The 19,745-nt window shown below is 39.6% G+C and overlaps 2 protein-coding genes and 1 long non-coding RNA gene across 5 annotated transcripts in view; 1 reads left to right on the plus strand and 2 right to left on the minus strand.

Moving 5' to 3' along the window:
* Positions 1-364, minus strand: part of LOC116046623 (galactose-specific lectin nattectin-like) — a 46,975-nt gene extending 46,611 nt beyond the window's left edge. For both annotated transcript variants that reach the window (XM_031295028.2, XM_031295025.2), the window contains exon 1: positions 239-364. The gene's annotated coding sequence lies outside the window, so the exon portion shown is untranslated. The remainder of the gene's footprint in view (positions 1-238) is intronic.
* A 5,667-nt stretch (positions 365-6,031) lies between these two features.
* On the minus strand, positions 6,032-13,977 carry LOC116046620 (galactose-specific lectin nattectin-like). 2 transcript variants are annotated; one of them, XM_031295020.2, is made up of 7 exons: positions 13,885-13,977; positions 13,533-13,595; positions 13,192-13,222; positions 12,791-12,873; positions 8,075-8,209; positions 7,738-7,849; positions 6,032-6,194 (listed from the first exon to the last, which is right to left on the minus strand). In XM_031295020.2, the coding sequence occupies exons 2-7, from the start codon at positions 13,593-13,595 to the stop codon at positions 6,070-6,072; spliced, it is 549 nt and encodes a 182-aa protein (XP_031150880.1). In that variant the 5' UTR covers positions 13,885-13,977; the 3' UTR covers positions 6,032-6,069. The 2 variants fall into 2 exon arrangements, with proteins under 2 accessions (XP_031150880.1, XP_031150881.1); XM_031295021.2 differs by lacking the exon at positions 6,032-6,194 and adding an exon at positions 7,221-7,583.
* LOC116046626 lies at positions 12,786-19,329 on the plus strand. Its single transcript, XR_004104186.1, has 3 exons — positions 12,786-12,885; positions 18,274-18,280; positions 19,314-19,329. It is a non-coding gene; the product is annotated as an uncharacterized LOC116046626 (long non-coding RNA).
* Positions 19,330-19,745: the final 416 nt, after the last annotated feature.

The raw sequence follows: 19,745 nt of genomic DNA on the forward strand, positions 1-19,745 counted from the left end.
GCAGACAAGGACATAAATGGAGACAATTAATGACTGTGATCAGTGAGGTATTTATCAAATTATAGTATCCAGCTAGTTATAAGTGCATTATATAATATAAATATGGTTTGATATTAAATAGATTCATTCATTTAAAATGTCTAAATATTAAATACACTAAGTGTTCTCAAAATATAAAATGTCCTCTTGATGAATACAGGATTATATTAAATGTGATAATAAATTGAAATATAATTACCTTTGCTGAGGTGATGATTGGCTGACACAGAACAACAAGCTGATGACTGTCACTGATAGAAAATGTCCAGTCTTTATAGTTTATCAAAGCGTATTGAAAGTGCTGCAAGATCCTTCAAGTTACGCCCACACTTACATAGTTACATAATACTTCTTCCAGTAAGAGGTGGAACATTCGGGTATTTCCTTTTTTTCACTGTATACTTCTACTCCACTAAATGTCAGAGGTAAATATTGTACATTTTACTGAACTACGTGACACTCAAAGTTACTTTTTACATAAAAAAACGCTGATATGAAGCTGTACTATCACTACTAATTTACCCAGTAGTATAATTAAAATGCTCCTACCTGATACAAAAAAACATGATCACTTATGATGAGTGATTTAATCATGCAGCTCTTCTCAACTTTCCAAATGTTATCGGACTGAATGGGTTAAATTCTGATAGTGAAATGAGCCGTGTCTCCACTTCCTCCCGTTGTACAAAGTGAAGCCAAAATCTTCCGGATGCATTATTATGGATATTATATTTATATATTTCATTTATATATTATATATTTTGAGGGTGGCAATAGCTAAGTCTGTAGGGAATTGGGTTGGCACCAAGGTTATAATCGTTAACAAAAATTAACGAAATAACGAAAAATAGGTGGGAAAAAACATTGTCGTTAACTGAAATAAAAATAAAAAACGGGGCATTCCAAAAAAAAACGATAACTAACTAAAACTGTAATGTATGTTTGCAAAACTGACTAAAAGTAAATGTCCTTTTTTGTCTTTGTCCATGCTTTCATAGAGTAAATAACGTTATATCTTTCAGAGTTGACATTTGCGACCATAGATCTCTTTTATACAGTCTATGCTGTAGACATTTATAGTTTCCGACTGGGAACCCAGAAATTCTGACATTCAATGTCAAATTAAACACAACATAGTCCGTGCCCCTCGCCTGGCATCATGGCGTTATTATAATATATACTTTATTATAATATTGGCAAAAGAGAAAGAGAGTTAATAATGAAAGAGAAAGCAAATAATGATCATATTACAGGAATACAGTTAGGGACTGTTTGTTTTTTATTTCTTTTTTATTTAAGGGGCTACCGGAGGAGTTTTGGGATCTTTAGTCAAAATAGAGTTGACCCTCCCTTCGCCAGCAATACATTTTTCTATGACCCTCCAAAATGATTGGGAAAAGAGGCATGACCCTCCCCAACAATCTATTGATGCCTTCTGTACTGGTTTGCGCTTGGCAAAGATGTACAGATAGCCACTGTTTTTTTTTACAATCATGTACATGACTTTGCTTTCTCATCTTACACATCACACTCCACCAAGATGGTGGCCATTTCAGTAGATTTACTCACTAACATTGTTGTGGAAACAATTTTGGAGCGTCAATATTTAAAAATCTATTTCTTTAATGTTTCCTCACCCGACAGGGCCTGGAGTGAAAGTCTTAGGTTTTTGTGCTTCCAGCTAGCGGTCCGTATATTTCTTGTTAAACAGATGGTTTGTTTTATACACATGTCTAATATTTATTTTGTGACCTTGCCTGAACCTGAGTGTTCACGATACCTTAATAAACTAAGGTTGTTCGCTGTCTTCCCCCGTATCAGTAGATCAATGACCCAACACGGTGGCGGCCATGGGCGTAAATCTGATCTAACAGGACAATAAACAAAAAATTTCTGAAGAGCAATTTTTGAAGGGGACACAAATAATACAGCCACAATTATACTCGTAGAGGACATGTGTACACAAGCCACAAAAATACCTTAAAACATAATGACTTATTTTGAAAAAGTGTCCCCATATAAAAGAAATACAATACTTTTGTACAGTTGTTAAATTAGCTGATCATAATGTAAATTAGTGAGCCACTAGTAAAGCTCATCAAATATGAATTAGGTTCATAGGTTCACCACGCGGTCATATTATAATTATAAAAATGATCTTGCGTCCTCCGCATAAATATTAGGTTTGGTCTGGGACAGAGGATATATATTTAACTGCAGCAAACCCACTGATCAGCTACTTAACATCATATTGAGCAAAACACAACCTGTAGATCTCCAATATTAACCCTGACAGTTCACACACATAACGCCGTGGTAACATTAGTTGTAGTGGGTGCATTTCTATCCAACAAGCTATTAAAAAAGCTAGGTAATGTTACATTATATTACACTAATATAGCAAACTTTTTGTCATGACTAATTCATTAATTACTCAGCATCATTTCCATTTGAGAAAAGAACAACGTCATCCGATGTTTAATGTGAATAAAATAGCCTTGAACCCATTGACATGAACCGCCTACTTACTAGCTACATTCCTGTCACTACCCGATGTGACTGTGAGTCGAGTGCAGATCCTAACGTACAGCAGGCAGTGGACCAAACCACTGTGAGGCAAGGGAGGGGGGACTCAAAATGTTCCTAAACTTAAAAAGCATTTTTTTGGGGTTTGTATTGTTTTACTACTTACACAGATATTTTAAGTATACATCATTATGTTATTAACAATACACAGCATTGTTTTAATGATATTTCTAGGGCGGGACAACCCTTAGAAGGGGGGGTCCTGACCCCCCCCAACCCCCCTGGGATTTACGCCCTTGGTGGCCACATACTGCTTATGTGGAAATACATATCTGATTAAATCAATATTGTTAGGCTGAGTAATCCGCAATTAATCAACCTGTTATTAATGACCAACTGCTCGATCTATGAGCTGAGATTTAGTTGGAGACGACAGTCTGATGCTGCTAAACTGTTAGCAGCCTTCCAATAAAGCTAACGTTAGCTATCCATCAGTAGTAACTGTCACCAGCATCATTTACCACACTGACTGACAATATTCACGTATCTTATGAGCCTCATATATCAGTGTGAAAGTCTCCATTAACCCGCAACACAACAGCTTTTCAGCATTTTCCTGTTTCTCTCTCTCCCTCTTCCCTCTCATTGGGAGCCTTGGCGATGCCGGTCCGGTCTATAGCCTGAAGCCAAAGCCCATCTATCAGGATCTATTTTAGGACATGGCAAGAGGACAAATCGAAGACCAGGGTTTTTGGATGTATTGTTGGTGCAACAGACTACTCAGCAACTTTACGGCATAGTTATTAATTTCAGCGATTTACATTTCCTCTGTTGTTTAAGCTGTTGTTGTCTATGGGGAATGCAGGATTGTTTTCCCCCAGAAAGGGGCGTGGTAAAGAGACCTTCCCTGGATGACGTATTGCTGGCCTAACGTTTTTTGTTGGGTCAGACCCATCTGCTAGCGATGGGGGGCCGAGACTGAGAGCTACATGGAAAAATGTGCACCAAACAAGCCACTTTGAAATGTTGCTGTTTTCATGAATACAAAAGTTGGGTGACCCCCCCCCCGACTAAAAAAATGTTGAAAAACTGACTGCCTTTGCCCTGCTGTCAATTGAGAATGGATTTCCAAGGACTTTGATATCATCAAGGACTTCACCTCATTAGGTAGGCTAGTACTAGTTCTTATTTAGTTTTGCTTAAATAAATGAACAATTTGCATTTGAACAGTTAAATATTGCCTAAATTAGATGCATTAAATACCTGAATAAATAAGTTAGCATAATAATCACGTGGCAGTTTAAAGTAATCTTGTTTATTCACCAAATAACAAAGTATCTGTTTTGGAGGGGGCCCAAAACAACGCAGCAGGTGTAATCTTTCCATTTAATATGGCTCTGCCTCCAGGTAAAGTTCAGGGTGCACAGACTGTGTGTGTGTGTGTGTGTGTGTGTCTGTCTGTGTGTGTGTGTCTGTGTGTGTGTGTGTGTGCGTGTGTGTGTATATATGTATGTATGTGTGCGCGTGCGTGTGTGTGTGTGTGTGTGTGTGTGTGTGTGTGTGTGTGTGTGTAAAGAGTCTGGCCTTGGATTTTGTCTCTACATTTAGAAATCTCCTGAATCAATGTTTTTGTGAGTTAATCTAGGAACATTTGAAAACACATTTCCGACTTTTGTTTTATTAATTATGGTTTATTGACTTAATATCATTTTAGCTTAGGTTGTACTGATTTAAGAGATATGAAACATTTGAAGATACTCCAAGAAATGACATCACAATAAGTTAAAATACCAATGTAGGCACTGAAGGATTATCTCTATTACTGAGTTCAAAGGGTTCATTTCCCATCGACTCTCCGCACAGTTCACAAAGATACCAAGTAGATTTAACATCACAATTCTTTATTGAAATTAATGAGACAATGAGACACAATTCTTCACAATAAAAGTGTACTGTTGGACACATTGTACATGTTAGCATAGCATTGACCCTTTTGTCAGTCTGTTTCCCATTTGTCAGGGTCATATTTGGACGCTGTTGGACATTTTGTACATGTCTGCATAGCATTGACCCTTTTGTCAGACTGTTTCCCAAATGGCAGGGACATTTCTGGACTCGGGTGGATAAAATGTCCAGAAATATAGGTGACTACTCCCCACGCAGGATTTAGCTTGCGGTGCAGTCAGGGGTTTCGGTGGCATAAAGTGACCCTAAAAGCCTGCGTGATGTATGACAAGTGGCCACCACATTGTCACCGTGTTCATTTTCTGTTTGTCCCTTTACACGCCCATTCATTTTGGCTGACATACAGGAAAATTTCCCTACAAAATAAAAGTATCTGTAAATGAAGGGAATTATGTCAATAAACTGGAATAATGTGAAACATCTGGGAAGGAATTGTTGCGTTTCATGGACGGTAGCTTATCATTGATCTTAAATAATGGCAGAATGGAAGCTAATATAAAAACAGAACGGCTGTGCAATTAATACAATTATGATCGCCATTTTGATTTTGGCTCGCAATCACGAATACTATGAATTCGAGAAAACAGATTATTTTGCAAATTACATTTTGCAATTAACTAAAAAAAGTATAAAGGGAAATGTTACATTTCAAGGTGTTTTCACTGTTGATTTATTTAACAGTTTCAAACATCTTTCTGAGCAAGCTTAAAGGCGAGGTTAGTTATTATTTCCAATATACACTTTTAATATATTGTTTGAAATGGTCTTTACTCCCCGACAGCATAAATAACTTATGGGCTCTGAAAAAGGTGTGAAAAAGATCTGTCATCTGTAGCTGCTGTAATCTTGTAAAACGGCCACCAATCAATCCTTGCGGTGCGCTTGGAAATACCCAATGAAATGTCTCTTTGACCCGCTGCGCGTACTCTTCCCCTGTCGTGAACGAGCCTGAGCTTGAAGAACGTTGTCGCCGGACTTACTGCAAGTCTACAGGAGAACGAAGGACAAAACTCAGCAAAAGTTGCTGCTGCCGCAGTTATTTACAACTGCCCAACCACCTGCGAAAATTATTAACATATGCAGATGATAACAAGCTGTTCCTTTATCAGAATTGCAGCTCTGTTTCAATCATCTTTCCAGTTAAACACATCAAACAATACCACTGACACGCCACGCTGACACCGTTTGCTCTCCACCTGTACCTGTGGCTGTTGATTACTGTAAGCATTTCCTGTGTCAATGCTCCACCCAGTGGTCACACACAGAACTGCATTATGGCTCCAACATGTATTTTGATGCTGATATTTTTGTACCTTTTACAAGTAATATTGTGATGGTTGGGGTCCGGCTGGCTGTGAGTTTCTGTTTTGTTTTCCACTGGTTATTTCTGTTATGCTCTCCTGTCAGTCTCTCTGTTGGCCCTGCCTCTCTGTGTCTCTGTTTTTCCCTCCTCCCCTCCTGCCTGCGCCAGCCAGCTGATTACACACACCTGTTCGTCATCCCACCATTACCTCTCCAGCCGTACACACCTGCCAGTCATCAGCTACAATCAAGCACAGTATTTAAACCCCAGATCCACTCACCATCTTCGCTTGATCGTTGTTTCTGCAACCTCGGTGATACAAGCTCCAAGCTCTTCAGAAATCCTGTATATTTCCCTGTGTCTGTTCCCTTGTCTAACTCTCTGTGTTTTTTTCCATTCTCTGCAGTTATTACATCCATCATTCTGTCTCCAGTCAGCTGGCCTCACCAACCGGTCCCCTCCTCGCGGCGTCCTGCTCCACTCTGCCTCCACGCCTGCTTCCAGTCTTCCCCTCGTCTGCTCCTCGGCTTCCCTGCTTCCAGTGCCCCTTCCTCAGCTTCCTCGCCCTCGGTCGCCCCGCTCCCCTGCTCGTCGCTCCCTGCTCCACTCTGCCTCCATGCCTGCTTCCAGCCTTCCCCTCTGCTGCTCCTTGGCACGCCTGCTTCCAGTGCCCCTTCCTCAGCTTCCTCGCCCTCGGTTTCCCCTGAGTCCCCTCTCCTTTACCCTTTCCTTTATTTTTCAAATAAACATTTTTGTTGAACCTTAGTCCTGCGTTTGGGTCTGTCCTGTCACACGTTGTAACAAATATTTTCATGATTGTCTCTAATAACTAGAAGTAGTATTTCTGTACTGTGGTTTCAGGTACTTTTAGTTCCACCGTGTGTCAGGATACCTCGATACAGACCTACATGAAGTTACACTTGTTTTGGGTTTGATTTTGTTTTTCTCTCATACATTCCTTAAAAAGTCAAAATAAACTTTATTATCCTGTATGAGTAAATTCATGTGATCTTACATGTTTCCTCAAAAGAAAAAGAAATACAACACATTCAAATAAACTTTATTATCTTATTACCTAACCTATTCATCAATGTCTTCATTTATAATTTGGATTAGTATCTTTACTTTGTTTTTATTGTAATTATTTAATAAAATGAATAAAATATTCACAAATATAGAATTATTTGTCCCTTTAGAGAAAACAAGAGTCAGTAAGTCAGGATCAGACACTGTTTGTGACAATATGTCTTTTATTTTTGAATGCTTATTGATTATAAAGTGAAGGAAAACAGATGAATAAAGAACCCATTTGGACTTTTATTTTCCATTTTCGTCACCACTCATGTCTGGTAGGTGGATGTTGTTACCTTTGGACAGAGCTGACAGACAATATTCAGTAAACTAAAATGGAAAAGATGTCAGAGTATTTGAATGTTTTCTGTATTTCATTTTGTGTTATTTACTAGATTAAAAGTCCAATAACTGATTATGTTTTTCTCCAGCTCAGAGAGTCAGTTTCCTTCTAATGTTAAAACTCAAATGTGAACCGTTTCCTAACTCTTCAGATAATAAACAAGTGAGAGTGAGTCTGTCAGCAGAGAGCTGTTTCTGTCTGCAGAACAAACTGAAAGAGAATCAATGATAGAGATTATAGATGAGCTGTAGTGAGATCATGATGGAGGGAGGCCTCACAGGTTCTTGGAGCACAGGAAAGGATATACTGTTTGACACGGCCTGTCGTTCAACTTATCTGTAGAGAGAGTTTCCAGAGTTTTAATGTCTAACATTTTATCTTTTTGAGACTGCAACATACGACAACCTGCTATAATATAAGTTTAGAGATCATTTTTGGATCATCATGTTTATTTAGAAGACAAGATGATTTATATGTTGTTGTTTTTTACCCAGATAGTTCATCTCAAGACAGTGCTCCACTCCACCCAAGTTGTTAGGCTCCCCCGCAGCCCACTGTTTGTAGTCGAATATGGATCCATCAGACCACATCCACACGCCCTCCTGGAGGAGAGAGATTGGTTTGAAGTCAAAGTGAAAACAAAAGTTTTTGTTGTTGTAATACTTATTTCAGCCACAGGAGGATCCTCTTCATTTTTTACTGTTTTTATTTTTTTTATTTTATTTGTAGTAATATTTGTTTTTCTGTTCTTTTGTTCTAAATAAAGTTTAATTTTCCCAACAGCTCAAGACGAGCGACATCACTTCCTGTGATGATAAAAGTCTCACCTTCACCGAGTCAAAGCCTCCGATCCAGGAAATTCTGTTTGCACCGGACACTCTCCTAATGAAGTCTCTGAGGAAAAAATATTCCTCCTCTGAGTGGACAGAAGCCAGATTTCCACCGGCGGACAAGCAGAAGATCTAATGGATACAATTCAATCAATTTAAAATATTTAGAAACAAACAAACCCCACATTATTATTAACAACTTTATGTATATACCACCTCTTAAAACAAGAGTTTACAAAAGTCAAAAGCAAGGTATTCACAGATGCGATCTCAGGGCAGTATTACAGTCACAGGGGACATTTTTATAAATTTGTTCAAGCAGCAATCAGAGGAGCATCTCGCTGCAGTCTGCGGGAAGGCGGGGCTTGACATCAAGACCCGCCCACATCCAAGTCAGTCATTTTATTTTTTTTTATTTTTTTTTTACCTACGTCGTCTCCCCATACACTCGAACGGACCAAGACGGTAGCAAAGCTGATATCCTCTTGTTTCACATTAGATGACAGAAACTGATGTAAGCTAAACACAAACGACATTTGATGCAACAACAGTGAACTGTAATTGGGCCCGTGTACTTTTTCGTTCATTTGATTTCCGACTTTGAAACGAAAAGAGTGGTTCGGAAATAACGTAAGACTGCTCCGGTGAAAGCCTTGTTTTTATGAGCTTCTGGGGCTAGCTGCTAGCTAGCTCAGAAGCTACATCTGATGGCAGGCTGGTTGCTAATTAGCCAATGCTAAAAAGTATGGAAGTAGCCTACTAGTTTCCCCTGCTTTCTATCAATATTCCTCAGTATTTGTCTTTTGGTGTAGTTTGCTAACATGCTCGTAGACATGTAAATTAACTGTTTGCGTGCTAGCTAAGTCAACGGTCAACACCTTTTATATTGTAACGTGAAAGCTCAGGCTGCGTTAGCTTCAGCTAAACCACAGCCGCAACTTGCACTGCCCCGTTAAAATGCAACTTCAACCCTCGGATATAACGGTAATCACGTAGCGATTTTACTGTATCTAAACATCTGTATGTGTGTTCGACCTTTTGAAATACTTAGATCAGGTGTGTTACTGTGCAGGTAATATCCGAGGAGCATCTCGCATGATTGTGAGTTCTACTGAACCAGACTGAGAGACCATTTAAAGACTCAGGAACCCTTTGCAGGTGTTTTGGATTAATTAGCTGATTAGAGTGGGACACTTTGAGCCTACAATATTGAACCTTTTCACAATATTCAAATTTTCTGAGGGTTTTTATAAACTGTAAGCCATAGTCATCAAAATGATAACAAATACAGGCTTGAAATATCTCGCTTTGCATGTAATAAGTCTATATAATTAGTTTTACCTTTTAAGTTGAATTACTGAAAAAATGAACTTTTGCACAATATTCTAATTTTTCGAGTTTCACCTGTATGCTTCTGGTTCACCTGTTAATTGTTAAAGCAAAATCGCCCCTTTGTACATTTGGTTGTGACTGAATTCTTGCTGTTAATATGAAAGTCCATAACGAAACAACACACCATTCTACTTTTGAGGGCTAAATTAAATTAAAATAGCTCGTTTTCCGTTTGAACACATTGTCATCAATATTAACAAGGTTTAAAATGACCCATTTTTCAAATTTGGATATCATTTCAAAATCAGAAATCAGTAGTAACTACATGAAAACTTCACTGTTGCATGAAATATCGTTTGTGTTTAGCCTACATCATCAGTTTCTATCTAATGTGAATCAAGAGGCTATATCAGCTTCGCTACCAGGCTGTCTTTTTTTTTTTTTTTTTTGTCTTCAAAAAACTTTATTATTCAAGTACAGATCCATAAACACAGTGAAAACATTAAATGCATACATACATACACGAAAAAGGGGCGCATTAAATTTACATTAAAGAGGTTGTAAGGCATTGTAAATGTTCAGAGTCCGGATGGCTTTCTTATTTGTCAGTCCTTTTTTAAAGTTTTAAAATATAATTTCATGTCATTTTTAAATTGGTGACTAGCCTATTCGGTTTTCTTTCAGATCATTTACATTTATAGATATAACATTTTCAAATAAAATTAAAAGATTCAAAATAAAAAACATGGCATTTATCCAAATAATTTTCTTCATAGTAAAAAATGCTACCAGGCTGTCTTGGTCCGTTCGAGCATATGGGGAATGACATAAGCAAAAACAAAATGCCTGACTTGGATGTGGGCGGGGCTTGATGTCAAGCCCCGCCTTCCCGCAGACTGCAGCGAGATATACTTGAGCAATCAGGACTCATATTTACGTTTCAAGTGGTCGCACCCTCTAGTGGCTGTAGTAGTATGACGGGAGAAAAGCTGGAAGTAAGGTAACTTACTTTTATTTTCAAACGGGACATGAACCCCGGTCTCCTCGGTGAAAGTCCCTCCCCCCAACCTGCCTCATTACGAGGACATTTGGCGCTCTTTTACTTCCTCACCTTACTTCCTGCTTTGCTCCTGACATAACTACTACAACCACTAGAAGACACCACCTCTAGAAATCTAAATATAGGTCAGGACAGTATGGAACTAAAAGTTAAATAAAGATAAATGCACACACTACATTCACATATGCACACACAGGATTCATACATGCACACACATGATTCATAAATACACACACAGGATACACAAATGCGCACAAAATTCACAAATACACACACAAAATTTAAAAAGCACAGAAGATTCACAAATGCATACAAAATTCATAAATGCACACACAATTCAGAAATGCAAACAACATTTACAAATGCACAGGACAAGATTCATAAATGTTTTTCTGATGCACACACAAATATATCTTGATTTACAAACTGCTTGCGGTCTGTGAACTTCACTGCATTTGACTTTCACTTTTTTTAAACAGGGAATGATCTACAACCAATCAGATATCTCCCTTGTTTTAGCCAATCACAAGAACGCACCCCACGTGGGGGATTGTTAATTTATAAGCCAATCACATGAACGCGTTCACACAGCGCTATATGAATGTGGGTGGAGTCATCCATTCTCGTAGTAATTCACGTTACGTAATGTTTTGCTCAACTTTAGGAGCTCCACACAGTCTGACGAGAAAGCGGCAAACTCCACCCAGTGAAAGTCACCGTTTCTCGGTTATTGGACGACCGGGGCTCGGGGCTCCGCGGAGCTCCGGAGCTGGCTGGCTGCCAGCTGCCGGCATAACTTTCGTATATTTACAGTTTGAATTTCGTCATGCCACTAATAGAACATCTACCCCAAGGTCTTATAAAGCTAACTATGGTGTCCAATTTCAATTTAATGCATTTTTGTGAACATTAGGGGTCTCCTTAGGAGGAGCTGCTAGCTAGGGTATGTGTCTCATTTAATCCTATGGGAAAGATCGTTGCTACACTTTCGGCATAATCTTCGTATATTTACAGTTTGAATTTCGTCATGCCACTTATAGAACATCTACCCCAAGGTCTTATAAAGCTACCTATGTTGTCCGATTTGAATTTAATGCTTTTTGTGAACATTAGGGGTTTCGTTTCAGAGGTCTAAGAGGAGGCTAGCTAGCTCTCATTGATAGAGCTCCATCCAGCCGCAGGCTTTATCAATGAGACTTGCGGACAAGAGGCGTTTATTTCCATGATCGTTTGTTTAAATAACTCAACACACATATCCATTATGAGATTAACTGGAACCTGCAGTAAGAGATTGCGGGCGTAACAAGCTCGCTGTCCGCGCTCTCACTCACACACAGCGGCCATTTAGCAGGAAGAGAGGAGCTGCAGGCCCTGGAGCTCTGTCAGGGCAGCGGCGTTTGGTAGTCCATTAACCCAAAAAACGGTGACTTTGCGCGGGTATGGAGTGTCGTGGGCTGCCAGCCGTGACGGAGCTCCATATACCTCCCAGCAGGCCGGGCGGCGAGGCAGCAACACAGGCAGCACCGGCCGCTGAACTCCCGACACACAGTCGGACAAAATTTGCAATTAGCCATCATTTTTCGTAAAATGGCCCATATTTTACCTCTACATAGTTGATTTCTCGCCTAAAATGTTGTCAGAAGTGAAATTAATGATGAATAAGATGAAAATTGTTAAAAATGTCCCGTTGTTGGTTGTTGCTTCGTCTGCAAGTTCCGAGTTGGCAGTGGGCGTGACTTATAAGTTCGACCAATGACTCCTACACCACATTCATATAGCGCTGTGTGAACGCGTTCATGTGATTGGCTTATAAGTAAACAATCCCCCATGTGGGGTGCGTTCTTGTGATTGGCTAAAACAAGGGAGATATCTGATTGGTTGCAGAACATTCCCTGTTTAAAAAAAGGCATTTGTGTGTCGAGCCAAGTCAGGGCAGTCTCAAAATTCACACACAAATGCAGTGAAGTTCACAGACTGCAAGCAGTTTGTAAATCAAGATATATTTGTGTGTGCATCAGAAATACATTTCTGAATCTTGTCCTGTGCATTTCTGAATCTTGTGTGCATTTGTAAATGTTGTTTGTATTTCTGAATTTTGTGTGCATTTATGAATTTTGTGTGCATTTATGAATTTTGTATGCATTTGTGAATCTTCTGTGCTTTTTACATTTTGTGTGCATTTGTGTATCCTGTGTGTGTATTTATGAATCATGTGTGTGCATGTAGGAATCCTGTGTGTGCATATGTGAATGTAGTGTGTGCATTTATCTTTATTGAGACTCTTTTAGCTCCATAGAACAGTCCTGATAAAACTGCTGTACCTCTGCATCAGTCCAACTCTTTCCCTGGATGTTGAAACTGAAACAGCGAGAGCCAAACTGAGTCCAACCAGGAGGGCAGGGACCTTCAAGACAATGTTGGAAAAATTAGTTAGATTCTTGTTACATAGCAGTTTGTTTTTGTTGTGTGTGTGTGTGCCTCCTCCCTCTCTTCTCCAGCTAGTTGGTTATTGCTTGTGCTCACTCAGCTCCCTGGATAAAGGAGGGAGGAGCACCCACGATTTACTCATCTTTTCCTTTGTTATTCCGGCCTCCAGCTTCAACATGGAGAAGAGAGGAAGGAGGCGCACACACACAACAAACAATACAAACCCTTACGTAAAATTATATGAACAAACACGCCAAATACAATCAGAGCAACGAGTCAGAGATACTGTACTGACCTGGGCAGGAGGATTTAGTTTCTTCACAACACTGTAATCACAAAAAGACATTCTTTTTAGCATTTACACGAGCAGTCTAATTAAAAGACTACTCAACTCAACTTTATATAGCACCTTTGATACAAACATTCAGCCCAACGTGCTTCACAGAGCAAACCTATCTAATGTTTCAGCTTACAGTTTGCACTCAGCCTACATTAAGACTATAAGTAACATTATTTAATCACTCATAGTCTCATATTTAGTCTCATAATCTTACAGGTTGGGAAACCACTGCATTATCCTTCATGTGCAACACATTGAGTTGTTTTTATTAAACTAGTTGCATAGTTTTTACTTACAGATGCAGCCAACAGTCCGATGGACAAACAGAGCAACAAAGCAAACAGAAAGCCTGATGCCATCTGTGGAGAGACGTTAAACAAAGTCAACATACTGCAGACAAGGACATAAATGCAGACAATTAATGACTGTGATCAGTGAGACATTTATCAAATTAAAGTATCCTGCTATTAAAAAGTGAATTATATAATATAGATATGATTTAATATTAAATATATTAACTAATATTTAAAATGTCTAAATATAAAATACACTTACGTTTTCTCAAAATATAAAATGGCCTCTTGATTAATACAGGATTAGTTATTATTTACAATAAATAATAATTTATAATAGCTGAAATATAATTACCTTTGCTGAGGTGATGATTGGCTGACACAGAACAACAAGCTGATGACTGTCACTAAAGGAAGATGTTTGCTCTTTATATAGTTTATCAAAACGCCTCAAGTGAGTCTGTCTCCCGCCTGCAAGTGACGCCCCTCTCTTCCAGTCCTCAGTGAGACCCTTATCAAGCACCATGGTATCTGAAATATTGAAACCTGATGACATGTTTGAATCACTTATTGACATTGTGGTGCTTATGACAAGGAACAAGGAACAAGGAAACTTAAACTTAAACACACAAACTACAGTCTACATGCCAATATACTTTTTATGGCCCTACATTTATGTGATACTTAAAATAGGGTGACCAGATTTCCCGGAACTAAAACCGGGACACTTTGCACGTGACCGTAGTGCTCGTGCACGCACATGGTTTTTAAGGTAACCATGTGCCAGCCCAGGTCAGACATAGACACAGACAGATTAGACACAAGTTTGCCAACAGCACACATAGGCCTACTGCTCACAACATAATGGGGTATCTCAGTTAATATTCATGAATTTTCTTGGTATGTACATACATATCTAAGAAATAATATTAAAAGACATTGAGTGAGCTTTGTGTGGGACCAACTTTATTTTTCAGAATTAAAGTATTCTTTTGGAAAATGCACCCACTGAACTTGTGAAAAACTTTGTGAAAAGGTATTTTTCATTGCATGGTACTAAACAAATTATTTGGAACTGCTGCCACAGGCTCGAACTAAAGTTATGGTAACACTACATGAATTATGAATTCATGCATGAATTAACTCATCATTTGTGCATTACTTCATTCCTTTTTATCTTATGAATCATCATGAATTGACACGAGTTCATAGCCTCTCATTCATGACCTCATGCATGAACAACACATCTACTAAAGCATTAGGTAAGTTTGGTACATTATTATGCACAAGTTGTGTTCAAATCAGAATTTGCGCAGTGATGATCACATTTTCTTGCAGAAAAATAAATAATCATGATTAATAAATCATAATTCATAATGATGTGCCCACATACCTAAAGCTTTAGTTGTGTTCATGTATGGTAACGAGTGACAGACTATGAGCACGTCAATTTCTGATGAGTCATGGGATATTAAGGAATGCAGTAACACATAAATCATTAATTACATAATGCATAATAATACATAGCCTACATCAATTAATTCATGCATGAATTCATGTACCCTTACCGTAAAGTGTTCCCAGTGTTATTCTAACCAACAACACACACACACACACACACACACACACACACACACACACACACACACACACACACACACACAAATGTAATCTCATTTGATAGAGCAGATAGCGTCCCTATTGGAAACATTCATTCCGTATATTTGTTAGAGGAGTGAATTTGCTCAAGAATCAATTTGTTGGCTGAAACATATTTTGTACATATCTGTACATACTGTCAAGATGTCTCTGCTTTGCTCGTTTATGATCGCCAAACACTTTTCAACATTCGAATATCTGCTGATATATTGTCTGAAAGACATGATTTGGGAGACTGCTGGACCTCGAGGCTTCCTCCTTTGCTGTCGGATATACCTGAGTACCTGCACCATTCACCTGTTGTTCTTCCCCGTAACACGCTACAGGCAACGGGGAAAGCGTGGAGGTGTGCTGGCCAGATTCAAGGCTTTACATTCTTGCTGCCGGGCGCTTGCTGGGGATGAGAGACCGCTGGCTCCGTCCCCTTGTCCCTGGATCACGGGTTATTTCCGAGGCCCACCTGCTGACGGCACCATCTTCTCCCTTGTGGGCTCGGATCCGCTGAGGTGGGGTGGGCACAAGCCCTACCTGCTACGCAAAGACTTCGAAAGAGTCATACATGCATTTATTACATCCCGCTTAGACTACTGTAACTCTTTGTATGTTGGATTAGATCAGTCATCCCTTCGTCGGTTACAGTTGGTCCAGAACGCAGCAGCTCGACTTTTAACCGGGACTAAAAAGCACAACCACATTACACCGGGTTTGGCCACGCTCCACTGGTTTCCTGTTTGTTTCAGGATTGAATTTAAAATTGTATTAATTGTCTTCAAGATCTTAAATGGGTTGTCCCCTTCTTATTTATCAGAGCTTTTACATGTCCACACACCTGTCAAAGCACAGAGGTCTAGGAATAGTCTACCTATTCATATAAGAACAGCTCGGACCATTGAAACGTTCAAGTCCTTGCTTAAGACCCATTACTATGCATTGGCTTTCAATTCAAGTTGAGCTTTGATATCTTGACCTTTTTCTACTGTTGGTTATTTTGTATTGTATATTGTGTATTGTCTGTGTGTATTATCTCTTTGATTTTTGGAGCTTGTTAAGCACTTTGGTCAACTGTGGTTGTTTTTAAACGTGCTATATAAATAAAATTGAACTGAAGTGAACTGAACAAACAATCATTTTAATGTAGTTTATCAAAGTGGAGTCACTTTGATAAACTACATTAAAATGCTTTTACTTGATACAGAAAAATGTAATATTCTATAATATAATACTCTGAAAGAGGCCATTCTGCATAATGGGTACTTTTACTTTTGATGTACTTTTGATTTGAAGAATATTTTCCTAATACTTTTACTTGAGCAACATTTTAAACAGGTTTTGGTTTTGTACCACAATCATTTAAAGTTGCTGTGCTAAAACCTCTGCTTAAAAAACACTCTTGATCCAGAGGTCTTAGCCAACTTTAGATCTATATTTAATCTCCCCCTTCTTTCTAAAATCCTTGAGAAGGTAGTCGCTTATCAGTTGTGTTACCTTCTACATAACAATAGTTTGTTTGAGGATTTTCAGTCAGGATTAAGAGAGCATCATAGCACACAGACGGCACTGGTTATTGCAGGACTTGTCTCTGTACTTGTCTTATGAGATCTTATGCTGCGTTCTATTATCTCTCTGTCGGAGTTCTGACGAGAAACACAGGACGTTGCCTAGCGACACGCACCAACACGCCCAACACTTTCCCACTCGGCCGAACTCAGAGGACACCGAGCAAGAATTTCGATACGGAATCCAAGATGGCTGCGCCCTGTGTGACTTGTAAGTATGAATTGTTTTCATTGTTTTTGGACCGCTTTGGTTGTTTAAATGACGATTTCAATCACTCGTATTACTGCAATACCTTACTGCGTCCGTATCACTGCCTGTGGGTGTGGGAATCGGTCTTGTTGTGAGTGCAATAGTGAAGGAAGACTTGTTTCAAACGGGTGTTGCTAAATGTGGCTAGCGTTGCTAACAGAAGATAAACTAAAACATGAAATAAAGTGAAAATTTTAGAAGTTCAAATGGCTGCGTTTTGATAAGGTGGGGTAATAGTCATAATCATAATCAAAAAATGTAATGTAAGTGCTAGAAGCTTGTAGGATTGTCTTGCACCTAATTTACTTTAACCTGATAGTTATATGTAGCCTACATAAACAAACTACAGTTTTACTAGAAAAGTGCTTTATGTGGATGAAATCTCAATGTTGCACTGTGTGTTGAACTGGTATTTGACTTTGCAGTATGATAAAGTGTGATAGAATGATAACTGTGTATTTAAGCATACTGCCCAAAAGATAAAGAGATAATATACAGTGTTTCATTTTTAGTGTTTATTGATGGGGACATGGAGCTGTACTGGGACCAGGAGAGGACCTGTCCCTTTCCTGGGCCCTTGTTTCAACAACAAGCCAACCCAGCGGCTGGTTACTACTTGGACCAGGGGCTCATGACCTCGGTTGACTTGATGTGCAGACCTAAGCTCATTTTTACAATTCATTGTCTGTCTGGTTTTATTTTCTAAAAAAGCTTGTAAAACATCAACCCTGTTGTTCACAGTCAATCTACAAACATTTTCAGGAAAAATTGGGCTGTCAGAATATTTGTGTTGCATTGATGTCACTTGAATGTGAAATAAGTTATGGGACCATAAAGACAAATGAAAAAATAAAACGGAAATTGAATCACTCAGATATTTATTGAAATCGCACACAAAAGAATAAAAGCTAAGCATATTTCCTCTTTAAAACAGTTGTCTCATGTCTTTGGAGTCTAGGAGCTCAGAAATGAACATTATAACTTATACAGAACTAAAACTATTTACATCTTTCCAAAACAGTCCAGGCGTTTTTGCCCTCATGACATTTATTGATGCCAAGCCTCAAAACAGTTCCTGTCTGCAATAACACAGAGGGCCTCATCACATGCTTTGCATTTCCAGGGGGTGGCCTGTTTGACCTGCCTTGTCTGCCTGCAGTTCACACATGATCTTCTACCATATAAGGCCCTCTTGCTGGTCTCTGTTTGCTCAGACGTTGGTACAGGTACATGATCACTGTTGCTGAGTGGGGGGGGCATCAACTGTGACACCACAGAGCTGGGCTGTCAGCTCCTCCAGAAAAGCCCTGTGGGTCATGGGCTGTTGCTGCTTCTCTGCACAAACGTCCTTGTGAAGCAAGTAGCTGTTGGTGGCAGCAATGTCCAGAAAATGAAAAAAACAATGTCCTGTACCATCTCATTGTTTTGTGGTGAACTGAGGATATAGATATATTCCATTCCATATACCTCCCATATTCCTGTTGTATTCTGTGACAGGGGTCGGGCATGGAATGGATTTGGTGGTCCAGCCTCCATCCTGAGTTTTTACCCTTCTCTGAACTGTGCTGCCAGAGAATGCCAGGTGAATTGTGGAGCAGACAGAGACTTCCCGAGTGTCCATCCACTTGACAAAAACTAGAGGGCCGTCACGGATCCACCTGATGGTGCCCCTCAGATCCTTTTTCTCTATGGCATTTGTGGTCGTGCGGGTGGGGGGGGGGTGGGGGGGCATCCTCGTCTGTTGTCCCTGTAGGTGCCGCATGCTCCAAAGTTCATACTGTACAGATCCTTGAATAACATCATAAACATTGTAGCCACTGCCTAGGTGTGGTTTGTTTATGACGGACATATGCCAGTCCTTCACCAGAAGCAAACACAGACTTCCCTGTGTATACAACAAAGTCCAAAGTGTACCCAATGCTGCTGTCTGCCAGTACAAACATTTTTGAAGCCCCACTTGGTTGGCTTCGCCTTCATGTATTGTGTCATGCCTGTGTGGGCCTTTGTTGCCACCGTCCTCTCGTTCACTGAAAGGTTCTGCCGTGGGTGGTAAAATGCTCTGCATGACTGTCTGATGTCATCTAAAAGGGGCTTCAGTCGAAACAGCCGGTCATAAGCTGGTGTCCCTTTCTTCCTGTCGTTTTGGACATCTTCATCAGGGTCACTCATGTGAATGTTCCAGGAAATGACCTGATACCTGTCACGTGCCAGCACTGAGTGGGGAAATTGTATTTTTCCTCCAGTAGTCCCGGATATTTGTAAGTCTCACCAGTGCAAAAAAGAAAGTGAGTCCTAAATATTTGAAAAGTTCTTGAACAGTGAGGTTTGTCCAAGAATATGTTTTGCCACTGGCAATGTTTTTTGCAGGGTGTGTGTTTGTGTTATTGCACAAAGTGTTTGCTACATTGTCACTGATAAAAAGTTTGAAAATGTCCGGTGGTGTGTAAATGGATGAGGTGCTAAGCTGATTTCCTGGCTTTCTTGCTGGGATGAACCTTTTGGGCACTGGAGAGATGTCTGGCTGTCTCTCAGTGTTCCATGATAGGGTTAGGGCTGCTGGCTGTGGTGATCTAGATCTAGATCTAGAGGATTAAAGGACAATTGCAGCGCAAAACAAACCTACGGGTTAATAACAGATGAGTACCCACTCTGTCGTTCTCTGGGACATGTTTTCATGCTAATTGATTGTGTTTGTAGCTTGAACGAAGCTAGCGCGGACCGCTGATTTGTGTAGTATTCTGGGCACAGGGA

Source organism: Sander lucioperca, chromosome 8, assembly GCF_008315115.2.
Source record: "Sander lucioperca isolate FBNREF2018 chromosome 8, SLUC_FBN_1.2, whole genome shotgun sequence".
NCBI classification, from domain to species: domain Eukaryota; kingdom Metazoa; phylum Chordata; class Actinopteri; order Perciformes; family Percidae; genus Sander; species Sander lucioperca.